This window comes from Corvus cornix, chromosome 2, assembly GCF_000738735.6.
Source record: "Corvus cornix cornix isolate S_Up_H32 chromosome 2, ASM73873v5, whole genome shotgun sequence".
Classification (NCBI taxonomy): Eukaryota; Metazoa; Chordata; class Aves; order Passeriformes; family Corvidae; genus Corvus; species Corvus cornix.
This window is the reverse complement of record NC_046333.1, coordinates 102408333-102433046: the sequence shown is the minus strand read 5'-3', so window position 1 is coordinate 102433046 and position 24714 is coordinate 102408333. Positions and strand designations below refer to the sequence as shown.

The following is a 24714-nucleotide window of genomic DNA, read 5'->3' as shown; positions in this document are numbered from 1 at the left end:
CCTTTCCTCCTAAGAGCAATGCTCCAATCCCTCAACCATCCTCGTTGCCTCTCCGCTGGAGACCCGGCCGTCCCGGCAGAGGCAGCTCCCACTGGGAGCCCGAAGCAAGACCTGGCTGCGCAGCGACAGAGCGCACCGCGATTCACCCCAGGAGGGGCTGGGGCAAGGCGGAACCCCCGGGCCACACTCCGCACGCCGGTCCTCGGGGCGCCCCAGTGGCGCGGCCCGGGCCGGGGCGGGGCAGGACGGGCGGGCGCTCCCGCCCCGGCACTGCGGCGCGGCCCGGCCGCGGCTCCGGCGCGGCAGAGGGCGCTGCGCGGGCGGGCGCGGGCCTGGGGCGCGCCGCTCCCGGCGGCGGCGGCGCAGTTCCCGTTCCTGTGCCTGTTCCCGTTCCCCTCGGGCAGGGCCGGGCGGCGGCCGCGTCTCGTCCTCGCTGCCCCCTCCTCCCCCTGCCTCGCAGTGGTCGGCGCCGGTGGCGGGGAGGGCGGGGAGGGAGCGCGGCGCCGCCGCATGCGTCGCTGATGGAGCCGGGCTCGGGGCTGCCGCAGCGCAGGGCGGGGGGCGGCGGGCTGGACCTCGGGGCGGGTTCGGCGGCGGGGTCGCCGGCGCTCTCGGGGGGACAGTCCCGCCGCAGGAAGCAGCCGCCGCGCCCGGCGACTTCAAGCTGCAGGTGATCATCATCGGGTCGCGGGGGGTGGGCAAGACCAGCCTTATGGAGCGATTCACCGACGACACCTTCTGCGAGGCCTGCAAGTCCACCGTGGGTAAGGGAGCGCGTCCCGTCCCGTCCCGTCCCGGGGGAGGGGGCTCTCCTCCCCCGTGCTCTCGGGGCCCGGCCGTGGGAACGCGGGGCTTCGGTGCGGCGGCCGCCCTTCCCCAGCCCCTGTCCCGCCCTCTCCCCGAGTGCGGGCCCGCTCTCCGCGTGCCGGGCATTCCCTCCCAGACCCTTCGCTCCTCCGGGGCGCGCGGTGGTCCCCGTCCCCTTCCCGCCCAGGCCAGCGGGATTGGGTCTCCCCGGGTGGGTTCCTCGGCCATGGGAAGCTCAGGGGCTTCACAGCTCTTCTTGGAAGGGTCGTGGATGTCCTAGTTACCTTTGGGAGTTCTGAGAAGCTGCTGGCTGTCTTGTTTCAGCCTTGCTAACGGCAAACAATTTAAACAAAAAATTAGGTATGGTTGGTAAAGCAGGTTTTTGTGCTTAAGTCTTAGATGTTGCGTGTAAGGAGACAGAAGTATTTCAGGAGTTGAAAAGTTGCAGTGTGTATTCTGTGTACTCTTCCAGTGTATTCAGCTACTCTTCCAGACTGCAGTCAGATTAACTCCAGATGGCTGCTATGGCTTCATGAAGAACCCCCTGTGATGTTAGATCCGAGGTTAATGTTTTGTTTCTTGAGAACACTGCGTGTTTGGCTCTTCATACAACTAACTAGAGAGCAAGCTTCTAGTTCTGTAGTGTGCTGTCTTATTCATGGTTTAGTCATCTGTGCGAGTCTTGGAGGTAATTTAATGCCTACCGTCTTTTAATACACGAGTGTGTAAAGGGAGGAAAACAAGCTAGTTAGCCTGCGTTGTTATTAGAGTCCTATCCTTGGAGTTGAACTCTTGAGTATTGCAGCAAGGTGGTTGTTAAAGTCTCTGTCACTGGAAAATATGTATGCTTAACTTAATTGTAGCTTGGAATGTGAGGAAGTTTATAGCATCTGATGAAAAGTGATTATATTGCCTTTTGGAAGCTGAGTTAGTACTATCCAAAACGGCCTTCCAATAAGAAAATAATGCACAGTTACTCATACTTTTGTTTCAATATGTGTTTTTTCGGTTATTTAATTCTTTCCTAGGCTGTCTAAGAATCCAGATATGGTAGTGCAGAGTAGCACTGTTACATTGATAATTTTTTTGATTTGAAGTTGGCAACTTAACCTTGGAGAAGTGAGAAAGACAGTGATAGCATATCAGAGGCATTAATGCTCAAGGGATGTGTTGTAATGAAGAAATGCTGATGGCTTCTCTAGATGAGCAGATTAGTTAAATTTATAGTACAACTCAAGTACAACTAATAGAGGAATGCATTCTTTATACATTCTCCTGGTCTAGACATTGTTTTTAACTCTCCTGCATCTTGTTTAGGTTGACCCACATTAAGGGTTGCTTCAAGTCTGGGCTGCTCTCTGTAATTGGGGTTAGTTTCCTGCCGTGAATCTTGGGAAATGAGAGGAGGTGGTCTAGACCCCGGTCCAGACTTCCAGGGTGGTGCCTTTTGAACAAAACTGATTTCCTAAATAACTGAGACAGTGATTTAAGCAGAAAAGTTTCCTTATTTTAGAGAAAAAACAGGAAATAAGTAGTGATATGCTGCTAGACAGAAGGTTACATAATTTTGTTGTACAAATTGTGCCAACATAAAGGAGCATAGAGAAATCAACTTGTGCCAAAATACATGTAGAAGGACTCAATAGTAATGGCATTCTTTCAAGGTCCTCAGACTAAACTTGAGAACTGTTGAGATTCCCCCAGATCTTTTGAATGCTAAATGAAAGAGCTTTTCATAGTCAGCTCATACTCTGCTTTTTTTTGCACTATAAAGTAAGAAAAAGTAACCTCTGGTATTTACATTTCATATAGATTGAAAATAACCCACACTCCAAAACAACCTGAGTTCAGCCTCTAATACACAGTTGAAATCCTAAAGCTCTTCCTTTGTCACCATTAACTGCAGTGGTTTTCAAGAATTGCAAGTGGAGAATGTGTTTTGAAACATCAGTGAAAACCCTGTGACTGATCCAGTTTCAGAGGAAGTTATCTAAACTGAATATATATATAGAGATTTAATTTGAAAAGGCTATGTAACCAACCAAAAAACTGCATGTTCTTTATGTACCTTATATTAGCAAAGCTGTATTTAAAATGGAATGCTGGAACACATATTTGCTTACCTTGGTATTAATGGTCTCAACCTTACTTTCATGCTTTTATATTAAACCTGTGGATGTGTAGGACAAAGAGAACAACATTTAGCACCTTAAGCTTTTGTATGAAAGCAGAGGCTACTCAGAGGACTTCCTCCGACAGTGAAAGAATTGCAAATGTACAAAGACCTTTTCTGTCTCCCGTCCCTAAGTGCTGATAATAATGCCGTGTCATTGAAAAGTGGAGTGTTTCTGCAGAGAAGGGAAGGTGTGGAATCAGTTAAGAAAGATACAGTATTTAAATGCTAATTTAAGAAGACTACATTGCCAGATTGGTAAAGAAAATTCTAATAAAAACACATCAACATGTCTTCAGTCTCAGCTCAGATACGGAACTTCTTTGAAAGTGTTCAAAAATAGCTTGGCAGATTTCAGCACATTATTCATAACGGTACACAATGTGCTGTTGATCTAAAATTCTTTTGATGTATTTATTTTGGGCATGAAATTATTTGCATGGAATATTGTGTCTCCTTAAATCTGCTATTTACATAGCACTGAGAATACCCAGCATGCTCAAATATTTACTGATTTTTGAAAAATGTAAAATTACTTTCTCCATGCCAGTGTTAAATCCACTGTCTTTCTGTAATGGAATGATAACTTGTTCAAGGCTAATATTGGCATATTAGCTTTGTGAACAAATATAAATCTACACTTTTAAAGTAAAATTTGATCTCCATTTATTATTTGTTGCCTCCCCCCATGCACCTGCATTATTCACATAGGAGCAGAATCCAAAGCTATCACTCGAAGGTTTTCCAGAGTTGACAAATAAAAAAAATATGCCAAATATGGTGTGGAAAAGGATGATCTTTCCACAGGTAGTAGATACTCATTGCTGCGTTTGTAAGAAGATTCAAGGATGGGGGTGAAGAAAAAGTGTTTGCCTCTGCTTCTTCCCTGACTAGTTCTTATCCTAAAAGATATCCTAATTCACATCTCCATAGTGGTGATGTTAAATATATATATATATATATCTTAATGGTGCTATCTCGCCCTCTTTTTCATCAGAGTCCCTTTATTTAATATTCAGTGGACTCTGTTCTCTTCCCAGCGTCTCTCCAACTACTGCTCAGTCTCATGGTTGTATGTCCTACCTAATCCACCAAATCTTAGTTCATTCTCAGTGTCTCTGCTGTTTTTCTTCCATGACAGATCTACAGAATTCTGTACTCAGCAGTATTTCCTGTCGATCTAATTTTGCCACAGATTATTACACTTCTCTCTGGGTTTTATTCTCTGAACCTGAGGTTCCTGCTCTCCCAAACCTGAGGCCCTGTACTGACTCACCTCTCAAGATGCTGATTGTCCTGGTCCCTCAAATCAAGTTGAGCTCCTCAGCTTTTCTTTTACATGCTGGCTCAGTATGTAAAGTCTCTTGAGACCTAGTCTTGTCTTTCAGCTCTTTTTCACCAGGTCTAAAATCATCCCAGGAAAGAGGCCTTGCCCTTGATGATGCCAGTGCAGTTCACGTGCCTTGTGCCTTGCTGGCTCTTTTACCAGCTGTTCATAGGAAACCAAAGTATCACTTGTAGTAAACACTAAAGCTTCCTTCTGTCCTCATTTACAAGCAAAATAATAGGTGGAGTTTGTAATGGGAAGGTTTGCTGTGGATCAGGATGGGAATTTAGTGACCTGTGATCTGTGCTGGGCTAATAGCAGCCTGGGGGATCCAGATCAGTGGCATGTAAATGCACTGTGGTGCAAGACTCCTTCGACTTCACAGAAATGCTCTTTGACCTTGTTTCACCTTCATGTGAAATGGTATGGAAGTTGGAAATGCCTAAGATTTACAGAGGTCCATAGCTTTTTCCTTCCAAGTGGTATTTTTCCTATTAATTTTTTTAAAATACCCATGTCCTTGCAAAATTCCTAGTGCAGAAAACAATAGTGAAAACTTTAGCTTTGTATTTTATCAGAATACTCTTAAGTAAGGCAACTTCTGTCTTCAGTATATAGATATTTATATGTGATGTACAAATATACACATATATATCTTTCTATATGTATGTATACATATGCTTGGGGTTTCTGTCACAATTCAAACCTGTCTTCGTTCTCTTTATCCTTAAAAAATGTGGGCTAACAGCATAAGTGTTCAGTTTCATTCCCATAAGCTTGTCATATAATTATTTTCACTTAAAAGTATCAGACTACTCATTTTCAAAGTACCTGCCATTTTTCAGAACTGCCCTTTAAGTTGCTCCTCAATCTTTTTGGTTATCTAATCAGTATTCATTCTTACAGGCACTGTAAACATAGTATGTGGCTTACTAATAATTTGGATTTTTTTTTTCAGTAAATCAAAATTATGGCTTAAAAATAAATTTAGTAATTAGATGTGATCTGAGATGAAGAACAATTTATAAAATTTTCAGAAAATCACCCTGAGTGAACCAGAAGAACATTTCTCTCTTTGATACACTTGTGTGCCTGTGGACTCTCTGACAAGTATAATTCATTTTAATTTTTCTTTAAAAATTTTTCGCCCTTCAATAAGATGGCACTGAAAGCTTACTTGGTGTGGGGGGAGGGGAGAAAGAGTAGAAATAGATGTTTCTTAGTTTACCACATTGTGACAAAGTAACAGTAAGATGTTCTTGCTTTAATCAAGAAACAGCTCTAAACACAAGGTGAGAAATCTCTGCTGTTGTATAAATAAAAGGAAGGAAGTTTTGATGAGGGATAAGTATTTCTTTGAGAATTGACTGTTCTTTTGTGTATCCAGGGCATTAATACAGCTGGCTTTATGTGTTGGCTTTTTGACTAGTGCAGAATGGTGTAAATAAACCATACCAATACCTTATTAATGGTGCTACTGCAGTTTCTTGCCAAACTATAAACAGAGAAGAGCAGGAGGCTGGAAACTCACAGAGAAAAACAGTTTTGTCTTCCACAAGACCTTAAGATAATCAGGGAGCATACATGAACCTCCTTGTTTGTCTTAAGAAGTGCAAATTATGACAGAAGCCTGTGTCCCCCGGAAGTTGCCTTTTACCTTTAGGAGCAGTGTAGTCACTTGTAATAGACAACATAGAGACTCCAGCAAGTGAAAACACCTGGCCAGTCATTGTTTGCCTCAGATGTGTCAACTAAGTGTATTTTACAGCATTTGGTATATAGTCAGCAATGGTTTGCTATGCATAATCATTTGAATCCTCGTAAGTGAGCAAAACCATAATTTAAAACAGGAAAATGTAGGTAGATAATTTAAATTATTAGGGTTTAGGAACAGGGTTTTGTGAAGGTATGGGGTTTTTAATTAACAAGAGGTTACAAGGAAGAGTAAATTTGAAGTTGACTTCTTTTTTTTTTGTTTATAAACTAGATGTTAACTTCAGCTGATAGAAATATTCGGGCACTGGGTTATATCAACACTACAGGACTGTCAGAGAGCCTTGTAGCACCTAGTCAGGACATATATGAGAATACGCAAGTAAAACAACAGGCAGAGTGAAGAGGCCACTTGAATGGTGTCAAATGGGGAGCTTAGTTTGCAAGGAGAGTGGAATGCAGCTGTCAGACTCAGTCTCTGCTGTGAACAGCTGAGCGTGTCAGTAGCGAAGAAAAAGAAGAAAATAGGGCCATATGATTCCCTGGGCCTTCTGGAAGTTGGGTAGCAACACTTCTACAACTCATTTCTGCTGATATCCCAAGGAGAGGGAAACTTGATGCTCAAAACAAAATGCTGATTTCAGTCTGATTTTGAAATAGGTTCTGCCTTCTAAAAATCTAAATAGTGTTGCTCGTGAAATAACCTTTCTTTTTCCATTCAGTTTTCCTTTCATGTCAGGCAGTTGCAGACCAGTAGCTCAGTGTGTTTTTCTGTTTTATAATCAGAAGTTTGAAAAGAAGTCTTGTTCATGAAACCACAGAGAAATACTCCTTCCAATTTCTTCTTCCACCTCGTTCTGTTCACCAACATTTTGGTGCATGCTTTGAACTTAGTATCCTAAATAGTGTCAAAAGCCTACATTTTCTGAAAGGCCTTACGATTTTACTGTTCACAAGAATGTAAAGAAATTATAATTTTCTCCATTCTCACTGAATTGGGAAGTACCAAGCATCTGAAATGTTTAGAAGACGTGTATTGAAAAAAATCACTTGACAGTACACCTTCAAAATCTACTCACTGCATGTATATTATACAGAAGAAAAATATTTGGTATCTGTTTCATTCTAGTCTGTAGCACAGTTGCCAGTTGAGGTATGGGTACACTTTTATTTTAGGCGAGCAGTCTCAAATGTCTGCATGTTAATCATTCTAGAATTACATGTTTGAAGCTCTATGGACAATGTATTTTACCTGCCTCTGAAATAATCCCCACACAGACTTATATCTGACTCAGCACTAAATGATTCCAAATCTCTTCTTTAAATTTTTTTAATTTATAACATGCAGTTTGAAAGAGGCATTTCCACTTCGGTGTGTTTTAAAAACTAAGTGCTTGCCCTAGAGCTTCAATTAAAATAAGACAAAATGGGTTTGGGCTTTTTTTCCTGGGAGCAGTTTCTATAACCTTTTCCTGTCCTCCCTATGTACCTTTTGTTATGGATTGCTCCCCCCCCCCTCAAGATGATAGTAATCAGAAAGCATGGTCTTGAGCATCTTTTCGTTGATTTTGGCAGTTTTGGGATAGGTGTAAGTATTGTATTGTTTGAGTTACAGACCAGGACTAATAAAGATGGTTATTACGTCAAAACTCATGTGACCTCAGTTATTGAATGTAGCATAAGTAAGAAAAATTTTTGCATTATGCTGTCAGATGTCCAAATTAAATAACCTGTCATAGTCTTCAAATTATATGTCTGTTTTAATGGCTAATTGGTATATAACCTCTGAATTTTTAAACTGATTGTGTTTCTTTAAGCACGGTCTGATTATCTTTCACTGATTGAATCACTTTGATGCAAATCACTAATAGGCCTCTGAAAACTGAATCCATTGGAATTGATTTTAGTTGGAGGGGTTTTTTGTGCTCTATTTGCATCTGTTTTCCCAGCTCTTCCATTAACTTTGTTACCAGGAAATCTTGTCCACTGAAAGGTCACTCTGTGTGCATTAAGCAAAACTGTTTCCACTTTCTTTTTCTGTCTCTTATGAAAAGAAATTAAATATTGCAAACTTAAACACAAAGTGGATAGTAAGAAGTTTCTTTGCTATTTTATTTCTAAACAAATACTTTTAGCTTTAAAAAGAAACTGCACCCAGTTGTATTTCAGTTTGTGCTTTAGTAGATGACTTCTAGTTCCTGTTTGGGGTGAGAAATTAACCTACTGTAGTCAGTTCTGGGCTAGGTTTCATTTTTATAGGATTTCAGTCTTGAGTTTGAAACAGTTTCAAGTTTGGTTCATTGACAAGAGATGTCATCCTCAGTGACTTGCCCTTATCTAGAACTTCTATTTTGAGTCTCTGTTCTCTTTCTTTTAAGGCTGTTTAGTTTTGAAAAGAGTGCAGATGGGTTCTTTGGCTGTGTGTTTAATATACTTTTAAACCCTTCTATCCTAGTAGCCCTTTGTTTTTCCTGGAGGAGGCAGGCATAGCTTCAGTTGAGTGCATGTTGTAATATATGTTCTTTGCACAAAGTATATTTTTCATCCAAAGTTCATGTGCTACTAAGAACAACCATATATATATGGTTATAATGTATATATAAAATGTTGCAAATCCTTTACTTACGTGATACACACCACGTTAGTGGTGCTGTCCTTAATGCCTTATTTGACATATATGTAGGCTGTGGGGAGAGAAGAGTTGCTCCTTTGCAGTTTTATGTTGTAGGGCAAGCTCAATCAGTATACCTTCAAATGCTTAAGTAAGTGCAAAATCAGAAACCCAAACCAGAGACTGAGATCTGTATTTTTGTGCATTTTTCATTAGTTCTCATAAGATGTTTGTTTGGACTCCTGAAAAAGGCCTTTCCAGCGAAAAATGAGGGTCAAAATGTGACATCCAAAACACATACCATTTTAATCCATAAAAAGAGAGATGGTGATTTGGATTTACTTGTTGTCTGAGTGTAATAAATCTGGAAAATTATTGATTGCCTGTTACCCGTGCCAGCCTGATACATAGAGACAAGGCTGGCTTTTTAATGGGAGGGGAGATTGCAATAAACCTTTTGGTTCCCCTTACATCACTGTGACCTGGCAAGTGGCACACATCAGTATGGTCATAAGCACATGCACTTGTCAGATTTCCTGGCATGTGTATATTTTCTTATTCACTGACAATAAATTAGCCAGCAGGCCTTTAAATGCAAGCTAGGTAGCATGCAAACCACTGATAGTTTGCTGGTGTTGTAGCAGCTAAAGAGAGTTTTTTAAAATCACTTCTTTTTATAAGATATGTTGTTCAGATTTAATGGAGTTGTCAAGAGTAATTGTATGGATAGCAAAACTTTTCATTTAGGTATTTCCATTAACATATGTCAAGCTAAATAGTTTCTTTCATTGACCTTTTTCTTAATTCAATGCAATATTTGAAATTGAAGTGGAAAACAAATGATTGTGTTGTTGTTTTAATTGAGTTACTAATTTGTATGTAAACTCAAAGCACTGGCTTTGGCAGTCTATGGTGAAACATGCTAATGAAACCTGACAGGCTTAGGAATTTGTTTCTTCGTGTGCAAAAGGAAAGCTGCCTGATTTTTTCCTTCAGTATTGGCAGACATGATGCTTTTGGTATTGTGTTGATGCTTGCAGAGCATTACTAATTATAAAAAGTAGTTGAGCAACCTCTGCACAGTTCTGGCATTCTGTCTGACTTAAGTATTAAATGATTCAAACAATTCTGTAGAAGATTGCCTGCTTTTCCAAAACTGTTACTTGTATGTATTGTTCCTTGCAAAATTTCACAGTAGGGAAATATTTCATGGTATAACTTTAGGATGATTAACAGAAAGAACTGCCTTTAAAATAAGAATACTGTTGACATATTATTTATTTTGAAACCATCTCTTTAATATGTAGGCTTTTTTCTACTTCATTTTATTCATATATTGTGCCTTCCAGTCCCAGGAAGTCCCAGGTTGAAAATGTGGTTTATTACAACAGTTGAATTTTCTCTCCATAGTTCATTATTTTTCATTTTTAAAAATATAACAAAAGCTTTTTTGTTTCTTGGTTTGTGTAAGACAGCAGTGTATAAACCACTTCCATAAAAATAAAAATACTTTGGTTTTGTAGTTATTGAAACACTCATGAAGTCCCTGTGGCAGTTTTAACACTCACCTTGGGATCAGAGATGGTTTAGACTTTTTTAATATCAGATAAATGGCAAATAATATAATATGTTGTGCATGACAGAATGGCAGGATTGGGAATTGGGATTGAGATGTCTGGGCAGTTATATTCAAACTTCCTTGAGGACAGAAGAGATTTGAGGCAAGCAATTACAGTTAATTAAGTAAAGTTACTATCTTGTAGACAAGGTTGTGACTATTAAGACAATTGCATTTTATATTTTAAATGCATTTATATAGAGAAAAGGCTTATAACAGTAGAAATGGATGTGTTTCTTTAAAAATATACCATTATTAGAATAGAATTACAAGAGTTCTCATTTCGCACACTTTGGATACTAGAACATAGCTGGGTCATTTCTCTTCTGCTTTTGCACTAGCAGACAGCCGCTTTTCAGAAGTGTACAAAAAGATTTCTTGAAGTTAGGATTAATAAATTCTTTGAAATTTTAGTAATTCTAATACTTTTGTCAATTTGCATTGAATACTTGAAAATTGCCGTTAAGATTTTAGACTGTTTAGTACAAATCAGTTTAACAGTTTCATTCCTGGGGTTTGAATGAGATACCTGTTGGTAAGTGAAGTACAGGCATCGTATGTCTTGAATAGCTCTCCAAGAATTGGTGATTAAGTGTGCTAGACTCTATTAAGGACATGGAGAACGAGAACAAATGTCATGGTGTGATGACCATTAGTTTTATCAATAAACAATGTCCAGCTGCAAGCTGTTAGAGGGGATATTTGTTTAGGAGAATGAAGGTCAGTGATCCTTCCATTTATTTAATCTGACTGAACAATGTCCACCTGCTCTGCAAACTAAAAGTAGGGATATAATGGCCAAGTTCAGCCCCTTCTGTCAAAATTCAATCTCATTTCTTAATATTAGCAGGGACACCCAATTTTTACCACGGGTAGTCTTCGGGAAAATGTGTAGTTCTTGTTTGAGGAAATAAAAACCATTTTTCCTCTTCAGTTTCATCCCTGTTCTTAGTTTACAATTGCATGTGAAATAGCAAAAGTGTTTCCAACACATTATGTTTCTATTGCTTGAGTGTATGGGTCTGAACCGTGTTCTCATGTCTTTTTATTTCTCCCTTTTTGATTTAGCACTGTTAGGAGGGATGATGTTTAGAAGGAAGAACTGAAACAAAAATCTTCATACAAATGTATCCTAAAATAAACAGGTTCACAATCTACAAATCTATAATATTCTAGGACATTTATTCCCTGAAATATTTTTGTAGTTAAGGTGGTAATCTTTTGTGTCTAGGTATTGTTTGACCACAGTATGTCTTGTGTTGGTGGCCAGCAGTATTTTTTTTAATAGAAGTTAAAATCTTTCTGTATAACAAAGTCTTTGTGGTTCTATCTTTGATATTTAGCGTGCATTCAAAATGTGACTGGAGTTTTGAGGTGGTGAATAAAAATACCATACAGGTATAAAATAAATTTTAAAAGTCAAATGCCCTCTTTGAATATAAGAAGTTTGCTAATAAATATTTGTAGGAGTTAACAATGACAGTGCTGACAAACTTCTTTATAAACCAACCTCAATTCCAGCACTTCTACTACAGCACTTTACAGATGCTAAGCATCCATCCTGGAAGCCAGACCTGTATTGTTCCTGCTTCACAAACAGCAAAACTGATGTGGAGGGATTGGTTTTGCTCCATGCCTCCAGGGCATCTGTGCCAGTTGGAAGTAGAACAGGCTTGTCCTTGACAGTCAAGGTGAACAGGAGAGGAACAATCATACTGTGCCTGTTGTTTTACTGTTGTGTTGGGTTTACCTGCTGCTGGAAATTTTGCATGAAGTGGAAGGTTTATGTTGTGATGTTGCCAAATTGGATGGCTCACAGGCTATATAGTGGTTGTCAAATCCCCATGATGTTCCTGAGTTGACCCATAGTGGTGCAAACCCTTCTGCTTGTTCAGACTGTTACAAGTTGATCTAAAATAAAAAGTATCAAAAAATAATAATTGCACCCTCATTACTTTTGCTTCTTATTCCTCCTTTTCTGTTTACTGTATTTTATTTATAGGTGTTGATTTTAAAATCAAAACAGTAGAGCTAAGAGGAAAGAAAATTAGATTACAAATCTGGTAAGTAAAACAAACATGCAACCAGCAGTATGTTTTAATTTTTATGTTCTAGCATGAATTAATATGCTTGTCTAATACTACTATTAACTGTTATAAGCTGGTTTAGCTCTTACCCTGTTACTTCTCTCCTCCATCCCCACCAGACTTAAACAAAATCAAATAGCTCTTAGATTTTTGTGAGGGTAAAGGAGGAGAAGGAGAGATAAAGTTAGAAGTAGGGCATGAGTGTAATTACTGAAATATTAATGCATCACAAAGGCCTCAAGCCCCTTTTCCTGGAAGAATGACATCACCTACACAAGAAATAGGAGTTCTACAAACAACAAAAGTTGACTGTGTTAAATAGACATTAGAGAAAGTGCATTTTGTTTTCTTTGTTTTTCTGGACTGATTAAAACTGACCTTCATTGTAACAGCAATCATAAAGCAACTGTGAAGTATTTTCTAATCTGTTTTTCTAAAACTTGGTATAGGCAGTGCTGTTTCTTTGACACTGTTTTTAAATAACTTCAAAGCAAAGGGCATTCAAGACTTAAGTAAATCATATCCACTCTAAACAGCATGGAAAAATAAAGCAATTTCATGCAAATAAGACTGTACCTTTACTGGTACTGATGTCCTACTACAGGAAGTTCGATGTCTGAGCTAAACTCTTCCTTTCTGGAGTAGGCTACATGTTTTCTGGTAATGGTTCTCCATGTTAGTGATAAATACAATTTTTGTTGTTTAGAAATTATTGAGCTTAACAGCTCCTTTGTTTTGCAGAGCAGTACAATACATAAACATAATTATGAGAGAATAAACCAGCTATGTTCTATACATTAATCTTACATACTACTGTGTAGAAGCTTAGCTTTGGTTTATTAACAGTGTGTGATGCATAATTGGCATTGTAGTTAAACTGTTTAAGCTGCTAACAATCCATGGAGGGGGGGAAAAGCTCTAAATATTCTTTTTATTACACTTTTGGGATTTTCTGGTAGTTTTTTGTTCTTAACTACATAGATGCAGTGAATTCAGTTTACTAACTCCTCTTGGCAGGTCACCATCAATTCTGTCTGTCACACCATGTGTCTGTCTTGCTTCCCTCTGAGTTAACTGCTGCTTCATCTTTGGTCTCATCAGTCACCTAACACTTGAATGTTAGTGGCATGTCTTCATTCATCTGTCCCTGTTTGGAAACCTATGACCACAAGACTGGCAGTTGAGCCAGCAATTGTTAGCCAGGGTCTGCTGAAGCTGACAGAGGTAACAAAAAATTCTGATGTGGAGATGCTAATGTATGCCTAATATGCATTCGTACTGTGAAATGTGCTAAGCTTATAAAAACAATTCTCATGTTGAATAAATATATTCTAGGAATGAAGTTTTTTTGGAAAAGAGATGTTTAAACCATTATTTTCCACATATTGAGAATATGCTAGTAGGATATAGGAAACTTCAAAAATTAAGTTTAAAAGTTCATAGGTTGCTAAGATGAGATAATAACTCCTGTGGGAAGCCCTACTAAAATGGCAAGGAAAACACAATGTAAAGAGATATTTTAAAATATGATAAAATTCATGAACATGACATCCTGCTCCTAAGTGTCACTTTGTCTCCAACAGTGGCTGTTAAAATGTTCTTATACTTAATCTTTAAAACTGCCTTGGCATACTTTTAGTTTTTTAGAAAAGCAATTAGATAAGCATGACTTTTGCTAATGAATTCTGAATTGTGTTGTGTATGTTGTTGGGCCTACCTATAAACTCTTATTATCACAGAATCATTTAGGTTTAAAAAGACCCTTAAGATCAATGAGTCCAACCATTAACCCAGTGCTGCCAAGTCCCCCACTAGACACTGTCCCCAAGGGTCATGTCTGTTAAGGTGACTCAACCACTGCCCTGGGCAGCCTGTTTCAATGCTTGACAATCCTTTTGGTGAAGAGATTTTTTTCCTAGTAGCCAATCTAAACCTCCCCTAGTGGAACTTGGGGCTGTTTCCTCTTGTCCTGTCCCTTGTTACTCGTGAGAAGAGGCCGACCCCCACCTGGCTAAAGCCACCTTTCAGGGAGTTGTAGAGAATGACAAGGTCACCCCTGAGCCGCCTCCTCTCCAGGCTAAACAACCCCAGCTCCCTCAGCTCCTTATTGTACCTCCAGTGGTTAGATTGAAGAGGAAAGCAGTCTACCAAGTCAAACACTTGGAAGTTTAGGAATGCAGAGTTCAGTTGCATGGCTAAAACAGTCTCCTTTCATACCTACACAGTGACAGAATTTCGGTTGCCTCATACTTCCTGGTAGTGTTACGTACATTGATTGCAGTAACTTTACTACAAGAAAACTATTTTATTCAGTGAACAGATAATTTCTGAAGTTACGCTTATCTGTTTCCTTAAAATTACTAAAGGTACATTTCAAAGCATGCAATTTTGCTTATGTTTTATAGTAATTTGGTGATTCTACTTCAAGAGTGAAACAAGAACAGGTTTTTTTTAAGTTTCACTTTGGTATTTTTATGGTCACTTGACCTGTCTCTCCCCTGACTGCTATCAGCAGAGTGTTTTCCACAAAGCTCTACCACTTGAGTTTATCAAAAGATGCATTAAAACAGTACTGTGTTGAATATTTCAAGCAATTAGGTGTGCAAGATGTCCTTTTGAAAGCAGCTTTCACACCTGCTGCTGTTAGGAGAGTAGAATACAAAAGGGCTTGTCTCCTGTGTTCCTTTCATAATTGGCAGCTGTGCCCTGAGGATCACGGAGGTGTCTGCTCTCACCTCTAGCTTCCTGTCTGGTCCCTGCTTCCCTTATTTCCCCAACTTCCAGTTTGGAAACAACCTTCTACTTCTTAGATGATGTAATGATAGAGCTCCACTGAGAACAGAGAGTAGTATCTACCTGTTCTGTGCCATGTGGAACAGTTAGTAGTGCCCCTTGGGTTGCCAGAAGTGGTAGGATACAGTAAATCAGCTTCTGCCTTGCAGTTCTAGGCTGACACAAGCTCCTGTGTCCTGTGAGAAGTAATGCCTGCATGCAGCTCAAGCCATGAGGTAGAGTAACTGGAACTACTGGATAGTGTAAGTGTCCAGGTAAATCCAAGCATCTGTGAATCAGTGCTTCTTCAAAGCTGGAAAACTGGATCAAATAATAGGAACCTCTCACTGATGCTTTGAAGCAGGACAGGCAGGTGCCTGACTGTGCCCTCTCACCTGAGTAATCTGGGCAGTCACTGACACAAGCAGCTGACATGGTCACTTCCAGCTTCCCCTCTGAAAGGAAGGACCTGGTTGTGGGAAGCAGTTATGCCCTGCCACTGCACCCAGTTCCTCACTGGGGAGCCAAGGGAGCTCTCTGATGCCTCTACAGGTTTAATGCCCAATGTAGTCAGCAACCTGGGAACAAGACAAGCTTGCTTTGTTTCTGAAGGTGTTTCAAACCAGTGCATTCTCGTAAAAGTTCACATTCTGCCTGCTGGGTTTTCTAAGAGAAAGTTGTCTTGGAAAATCACTGTCCTAGAATATATAAGAATGTAGTTTCTTTGGTTCAGTACCTCTGAAATAAATTATTTATATAATAAAAGATCTTAAATATATTTGTGGTTTATGGGAGGAAAAAAAATCTGTTTGACAGGTAGAATTAACGTCTAAAACTACTTTAAAGTGTTTTTAAAAATATTGCATGTAGATTCCATTAAAGCATGGAGCATGTGAAAGGGTTAAATTAGTGTTAAATTTTTTTGTAAATTTCAAAATATTTTCAGTTCTATTGCCACTTTACACCACCACTCATTAACTGGAGATCCAAGAGACAGTTTTGAGTCTGTCCATGTGTTTGTTTCAACTGGTTTAGATAGACACAGAGAACATTTATGTAAAAGAGAAATTATCCAAACCAATTTTAATTAAGATTAACTGTATTTGTATTGTGTTTTATACAGTCTGCCATAGAACATGACAAGTCAACACTTGAAAATGGGCTTTGTGTGATTTTTTTATTTGCTTTTGTTTGGTGTAATGTATGTTTGTATTTTTGGAGTGATGTCTAGTTTCTGTTTTGGAAGCAAAAAACAGTCAAGCAGTTGGATTCTGTAATTGCAGATTATAGCTGCTCGAGTAGTCACTGTATGTTTCTGATTACAAATTAGAAAGACCAATGCTTTTCATTTAGAAAACTTTATTGGAAAAAAAAATCAACAGAAGAAAACTGCTTTTAGTATTTAAAAAAAAAAGTAGTCTGATGGGATTTTTTTTCAGTTATGCCAAGTCATTGTTTAGGTTGTATTAATTTCTTACTTGAATTTCTGGAGTTTAATTGGAACTAAATTGAACTGACTTTTGCTGTTGTGTTGATTCTGACCAGAACAAATAAAGAACTAGTAGCACTTAGTACCGTTCATAAAGTCATGAAGTTATGTACTGTTAGCCCGGTTAAATAGGGGTCATCTCTTCTTCCAGCTTTCCACTAGTGCTTCAGTAGCTATCCTTACTAAGTTACTCCAGCTGCAGGAGGGTAATACATCCACAAAAATAATATAGCAAGAATAATTGCTCCAGCCCTGCACATGAGAAGAAGGCATTTGAAATTGGATGTACTTTTAATGTTAGCTCTGCATTAGGAGTTGTCATTTTTTCCTCAACACTGGAAGAATTTGCTGCACATTTTCATGAAAAATATGATAGCAGCTGGTAGAAGATGAGATTTTTCATGCTAAAGATCAACTTGATACTCTTCTCAAACTGTAGTTTACTTAGGTAGCTGGGGTTGCATTCTAGACTTACTTATTGCAGAAATAGTGTTCCAACTTTCACCTTACAGTTTGAAGACTAATACAATGTAATGTTAGAGACAGCAAATTCAGCTTATTTTCTTCCACTTTTCAAAGGAAATAAGGGTTAGAATATCACACTCACAATCAGAAACCTGCTGACTGGTTTCATTTCCACCTGCTGCAGCAGGAGAGGTGAAGTGTGGGGCAGTCAGTGACTTCAAGCAAGGCGAAGAAAGTCAGCCATAATCCACTGTAATTGGTGTGACTCAGGTGGCAGTCAATGGTCATCTGGCCATTTATTATAGGTAGTGGGCAGCCAGGCTGTCCATGGGTGTTTCAAACTGGCCACAGCATGTGGTGTGTCCCAAATAGCCAGCAAGCCAGACTACAGGTTGTGTGACATTTGGATGAAGGACCTACACAAATGGGAGCCCAGGGTGCAGCAAGCCTAGGAATGCTATAAACTTTTAAAGAGCCTGAGGGTGTTGTGGAGAAAGGAGGAGCTGATAGTACCAGGTGGACTTGGAGATAGAGCACTCAGCAGGCATGGGGAAATGTGGGATTGGAGATAGCTGGAGTGGGAGAGTTGTGTAATGTTGCATAGTTCTCTTTGTGGCCTACTTATCCAGTGCACTGATGACTGGCTTCAGGGAGGGTAGTTGAATATCAGCATGTTTGTTTCCCCTCTGTGTTTATAATTTATGAACTTAGTGATCTGGTACCCTGTGATGGAGTTCCTAAAAGTCCTTAGCACTCACCTGAAGGCACAGACAGGTGACTCTGAAGTATCCCCTTTATATCTGTGTTCCACTAGGGGCACAGAAAAGAGGGAAAAGACTGGCCAGCAAAACAAACAGACAAAACCAAGAAGCAATTTTTCCCATTGCTCTAAGCAAAGATAGAATTGGTGTATTCTCCCACCTGAGGTATGCCCTTCCACCTGCCATGCAGTTACATGTGCTCAGAATGATGGAGCTAAATCCCATCCCAAATACACTTGATCAGTAGGATGGATTAGCAACAGATGACAGGGGCTGCTCTGCGAGGTCATAATTCTGAGCGTTCTGTTCATAAGGACTAGAGCAATGTTATCCATATGTGGAAAATCAACGGTTCATACTAAAATTTTTAAGTTTTTAATGGACTGAACATCCAAAAGACTTTCCAAAAAATGAATCTGACCATAATAAAGAAGTAATAGAAAAGAATGCAGAGTTACGTGATCTGAGTAATATATATATATATATATATATATATATAATTTCAGCTGCCAGAACTGGTATTGCTTTAGAAAAAATGCCTCATTAGTGATAAGAAAGCAACCAATTAACCCTGTAAAACTGGTCTGCAATATTACTGATGCTTGACCTTATTGAAACAGACTACCTGTTTTCATCTTCTGTAGGGTCCCAGAGGTTTGTATGAATGTAATTCTAAAGTTCTGAAAACGGGATTTGAATAAAAATAAAGCAAAAATGGATGCAATAGGAATTTGTTCTCTTCTGCCCCATGTTGCAGTGTCATTGGCTTGCAGTTAAGTATAAGTCATTATTTTCCTGCAGGCTATGAAGCAGAGGTTCCAAATCTTTTTCCAGTGGACACTGCTTTACTTTATAAAAATCACTAGCAGATATTTGTTGCTATCAAGTACACTTGTGGCAATTTCAGGGGAAAGTTAAGTACTTCACTTTGAAACTCGCTTTCTTGAAATTCCTAAAAATTTTATGAAGAGTTAGGTTTGTGGTAGTATATTCTGCTGCTTGTTGTGCATAGACCTTAAAGGGATTAAATCTTCAGGACAATGAATGTGGCATTTTGTGAACATGACCTTTTTTTTTTCTTGGTAACAAGTGTTTCAGGTCTCCATTGTTAATCTCATTCCCAAGTTCATTCTCCTTCCTCCTTTTGTCTAAAATGTGACTGTTGAAAAGGATTCATTTTGAATTTTTGAGTCGCAACACGCATGCACACAATTTTCCTCCCTCCCCTTTTAATTTTGATCCATCTTTTGACTTGTTCTAACAGAGAAATTTCAAAATTATCCATTGATTTTGGAGGCTGAACTCAAGCAGCAAATGCTTGATCACTTTGGAGCAACATATAACTTACTTTCCAGTTGAGATGCCAGTCACATTTTAAGACTTAGGATATGCACCAGCTATTTTTTTAGTATAACTGCCAAAAATCTTCCCTAGGCAGGCTTGATGATGTGATTAAAAGCAGTTCAAAAGCTTCCATGGTTCAGTAAAAAATAACCCTTCTGTCTCATCTACTTTGGAACAGAAGCCATAGCTAGTATGGGTGACTTAGTGTCATGGCTGGAAAATAGCCTCCAGTGTGAATGCACCCTGTCTGAAATACCTACAGTGCTGACAGTGAGCATGGAAATGTTACTTGCACACCTCAGATAAGTAGATGTGAGTGTGAAAGGTACCTACTTGCAAAAGTTTTGCCACTTAGTGATTGCTCACTCTTTTCATTCACTTCTGTGCCAGTAGGTTCTGCAGTAGTTTTAGAGCCATGGCTGTATTGCTGTGGTTGATCCAAAAAGAGTCTGAAAGCTCAAATCAAAATTATCAGTGCAGTGCTCATTTTATAGTTGGGTGTCTGGATGTGTTTGATAAGCATGTATCCATTAATTTTTTCAGGGCTGTTAAAAAACCAAACCAAAAGACCACAAACAACAAACCCCAATAACTCAAAACCGGTTTTATCTCCTGGTACATTTTCATTGGATAGGTTCGTTCTCAGACACATATAGAAATGTTTGGTGGCCTTTCTTGGTGAAGTTAGTATGGGATAAAGTTTTAATGTGAAAACTTTTTATGGTTGAAAGTACTGCTCCATTTTTTTTCCTGACATTCATACATGTAGAAGGAAATGTAGTGTCTCTAATGAATGTGGGGGTGTTATTATTAAAATGTAAACAAAGTTATTCTGTACTTTGCAAATTGGTGAAATATTTGTGCCACTGTTTGCTGCTGCTTCTTAGGGACACAGCAGGTCAGGAGAGATTCAACAGCATTACCTCAGCTTATTACAGAAGTGCCAAGGGAATTATTTTGGTGTATGATATCACCAAGAAGGAAACATTTGACGATTTACCAAAATGGATGAAAATGATTGATAAGGTATGCCTTAAGTATTTTATTTTTACATGCTTTTTTTAACAAGCGTTTTTTTCCCTCAAAGAAATTTGCGTCATCAATTTAGAATTAATAAACTACTGTCAGCTAATTTTCAGTGATGTCTTTTAGCCAGGATTTAACATTGATGTGTTTTTGTTGCAAAATGATTGTCCACTCCTGCTTTCTTGAACTAGAATTGTCCCAGTTAGAAGTGTCAGTGAAAATCTGTAACACTGCTCATTAACCTGTGCAGTGGGGGGAGGAGGGTTTGTTTCCTGTCTGTGAAATAAGGTCATTATGTTCATTCTCAGATAAAGTAGAACAGCTAGTTCTCAAGTCACGTTTTAAAAATGGAATTTAAAAACTGAAAATTTTTGAAACAATGCTGGGAAGAATGTTTACCTATAAACTCTGTCAGTGTGACTCCTTATTTAGTAGAGGAATTTCCCTTTTTTTGTATTGTGTTTGAGTCACAAAATCTTATGTTTCTAGGTTTAGTTAATTAGAAATGTTTTAATTGCAGTATGCTTCAGAAGATGCAGAGCTTCTATTAGTTGGAAATAAACTGGACTGTGAAGTTGATCGAGAGATTACTCGGCAGCAGGGAGAGAAGGTAAGGACAGGTATAGAGGCAAAGCTGTTGTGGCATTGCTGCTGATGGTCCATGGCTGCTCTTGTTCAGACTTCTGGATGCAGGGAGTGTATTAAGAGTGGTGGTGGTGGTTGTCTCTCAAAATCCATATGGTGTTTATTTGTATATAAAGTGCAGTTATCTGTGTTCCTGCTGGAGTAGTGTGGTTTTGGTCTGAAGAAAGAGTAAGCTACAAGTTGGGTTACACTGTACAGTAGTGTAGGGGATACTCCTTTTGGGCTCTGAAGGGGTAGTGAAGACTTGAATTACTAATGGAGATGTATCTCTATTCAGGAAATCTTTGTGGGCCTTCTTTCAGATGTTTGCTTCTCAGTACCATTTTTGGACAGGCAACAGCCCTGCTTGATTATTTGGCTCACCTTTGCTTTCATGTTCCTTTTGTTCTCGTGCAACCCCAAAAGTGTTAAGGAACATGGCAAGAGTGTATGTTTGTTGTAGTGTGATACTCAGCACCATCTTGGTCAGAACAATGTCAGTATGGGCATACACAAACATTTGGAAGTGAAGGCTAATTCCAGACTTTTGGAATCAAGGCTTATTCTTGCATCTGTACTTCCCTTTTCTACATTTTGAATAATGAAGTTGAGATTAGCTGTTCTGGGTTCTTACTTTTTGGCAGTCTGCAGCAATATGTGTCAACTGAATACATGAATTTCTCAGATGTAAGTCTGAACAAATGCAGAATGCTTTTCCAATAAACTTACTTTAAGCAAAAATTAGCTATATGTTGCAATATTTGCTGTACCATGCAGATTCAGGATTATTAGCTGAATTAGAGTGCAGTCACAGATTTGGGGAAAGTTGTGTGTTTGGGACTTTTTTTAAGGTTTTATGAGGAGGATATATTTGCTATCTGTTGCTGTTCGCACATATTTTCATGGAGTTATTTTATTTTCTCTCCCATCAGTTTGCACAGCAGATAACTGGGATGCGGTTCTGTGAAGCCAGTGCCAAGGATAATTTTAATGTGGATGAAATATTTCTAAAACTTGTTGATGACATTCTGAAAAAGGTAAAATACTCAGGTGGTAGTATTCCTCTGGTCACACAAGTGATCAATGTTTAAATAATGACTGCACATGCTTGGGAGGACAGAGAGCAAGTACAGATTGTCAGGTGAAAATCTTGGATAATATATAGTGGGCATGATGCAGTCACAGACTGTTGACCACTGCATCTCACTAGTAAGATCTAAAAGATCCTGAAATTGAGGCATTGGCTGTCAGTGAACTCTTGAAATGAGTTCTTTCTATGCAGATGACTGTTTACAGGTGATTTTTCTTTTCTTTAAGATGCCACTGGATGTTATAAGAAATGAGTTGTCCAACAGTATCCTGTCCCTGCAACCAGAGCCAGAAATCCCACCAGAACTGCCTCCCCCAAGGCCACATGTCCGTTGCTGTTGACTTGTTACTTCCTCCAGAGTGAAAAATAGGAGCAGGAGGGTAAAGGAAGTATCTGTACTACTCTGCACTACAATCATTTGGCAGTTTCTCGTTGCACTTTGTTATTCGAGTCAGAGCTACACACTAACTTGTAAATATGCAAATATGCAATCCTATGTAGGATTCAACTATAACATTTAATTATTACCCCTCTCCCTCACAATGATGTTTCATTCATTGCCCCAGTGTTATAAATACTGTACAGTCGGTGGGGGTTTGCCACACATCCAGTTGAGGAGGAGGAGAAATTAAATCTATACCTATTCTTGACATAAATGTTGTAATAGTTCTTTGTTATTATAAACAGGCAGGCAGAAGCTCTTCTGGTATGAAGATAAGTATATGGTGCTTTGCTAACTATTTTAAAGACAAATTTTTTAAAAACAGAGGACTTTATGTACAAAGCTTCCATAATCAGCATTATGTTTCCTTTTAATGTAGTGAAAACATTTTTGGCTGTAGCATCCTCTGCTGACTGGATTTATTGAAAAGCTAAGTTTAATTTTTGGCAGTCTTTTATTTATTTTGTTTAATGCTGCACCCTTTCTTTGTGTACTGAGACATCACACCTGGTGCAGATCTAAGATGGCACTTTGAAATAGCATATATAATTTTCTGCATAAACGTAAATTTGGTTACAAGAATCATTAAGTTTCAATAAAAGAATGGAGATATATTCAAGCTCTAAAGGAAGGTATAAAAAGCAATGCTGCTGTCCTAGACAAATTCTTGAAAAAAAAAAAATTAAGATGATACATTTTCCTGTGTTAAGGAATATATATGTGTATTTTTGTCTGGACATCTGTAGGGTTGGGGGAAGGGAAGCTAAGGTAAAATTATTTTCTTTCCTAATGGTGGAAATTATTCCCATCAAGCAAATACTGTGTTAGGATTTTGTCTGATAATGAACTTGTGAATTATATCTTTGGTATATCTTTTATTAAATGCACTGTTTAGTTTAGCTGTGGTAAATCAGTAGATACATATTTGAATAACTTGGTGTGTCCTGAATGTTGTGGTATTGAAAAACATTGTGGTCTTTCTAAACTAATGAAGTGCAAATAAAATTTTGTATTTAAGAATGACAGTGGAACTGCACCTGTTATTAGAATGGCAAGTATCAAGTGATGGGTAAAAGGTAGAATGTGGAATATGGAACAACACTTGTGTTAATTTTGTTATGATTTAATTTTCTGTTTAACAGTTCCTTTAGGTGTAGTTGGAAGAGCAGCAGACATTAGTTGTTCACCTTGATCACTGCTCTGTTGGGAGAGTGATGACCTGGCCCAGCTGATATCTTCAAATAGCATGTGACTGCTTGTCATGCTGTCTTAGCAGGTGGTCGCCAGACTATTAATTACACTGACAACACAAGTATGAACCAGTCTCTTTCACACTACAGCTTCTCTACTTTACATTCTCTGGTGCTGGAACCCATTTTGTCACTTTTGCCACTCTTCTAGCCTGAACTCTGGCACTGAACAGTAAGGTATACCACTGACTTTAACAGCTTCTCTCTGTTTTATGGGAGAAAAAAAGACACAACAAACTGTTAACACAAATGAAAAAAAAAAAAAGCCCTTATTTCACTGAGTAAGCTCTGACATTCTGAATTCAATGCCATGCAGGCCTGTAGCACACCTGGATTTCTACTGACAAATTAAGGAAAGCATGGTTAATATTTGTGCTTATGTCTTCTGCCACCTTGTGCCTAAGCAGTTTGCTTTTTTACATAGTAAACTTACAGTTTACTATCCTATTGGTGAGATAAAATGGATTTCTAAAGCACTTCTAGGAGTTCAGATGATACTGTGGGCAGTAGCAAGGAAGGGAAAATTATGGAAAGTGGATTTTAACTTGACAACCATTTTATTTCAGCTGATTTGTTTTTATTTGTACCTAGAAACTTGTGATTTTTTTTCCTGCAGTTTTTGAATTTAATAAAAATTAAGAAATTTGACTTAGATAAACTTTCTTTTTGTAATTCTGTGCTGTTTGTATATAGGCAGATTGGGATCTCAGTCTCTTGTACCAAAAATTAAAAACTATTGCATTTAAGAAGGACATAAGTGTTTGAGTGCTTGAGTGTATTTGATTATTCATTGGAAATCATAAAATTTTCAGGAAACCTGTGTGCTTTGCATCCATTATACTATGAAGAGGGTTTTGTCTCCTGATTTTATCTCTTCAGCTTTTATATGAATCAAAACCAGTTTATTTATGCCCTTGCTCCACCTAGCAGGCATTTGTGGTGTAATGTGGGAAGAGGGGACAGGGAAAAAATGTTATTCATGCTTCTCCATTGTCTCATATGGAAATTCAGCAGTCAGCCCAGCCTGTGTTACCATCTAATGATGGACTGTTTGAATGGTCTGCACAACCATTGAGGATCACAGGATGGAAAAAAAAGGGAAGATGAGCACTGGC

The 24714-nt window shown here is 38.8% G+C and overlaps 1 protein-coding gene across 1 annotated transcript; it reads left to right on the top strand.

Annotated features, from left to right (window-relative positions):
* The first annotated feature begins 350 nt into the window (after positions 1 to 350).
* Positions 351 to 24356, top strand: RAB12 (RAB12, member RAS oncogene family). The gene is given in 7 exon segments (XM_039548230.1): positions 351 to 651; positions 654 to 764; positions 12252 to 12312; positions 20055 to 20193; positions 20714 to 20803; positions 21750 to 21854; positions 22135 to 24356. Coding segments are annotated over 7 exon segments (750 nt in total). The 5' UTR covers positions 351 to 521; the 3' UTR covers positions 22249 to 24356.
* Positions 24357 to 24714: the final 358 nt, after the last annotated feature.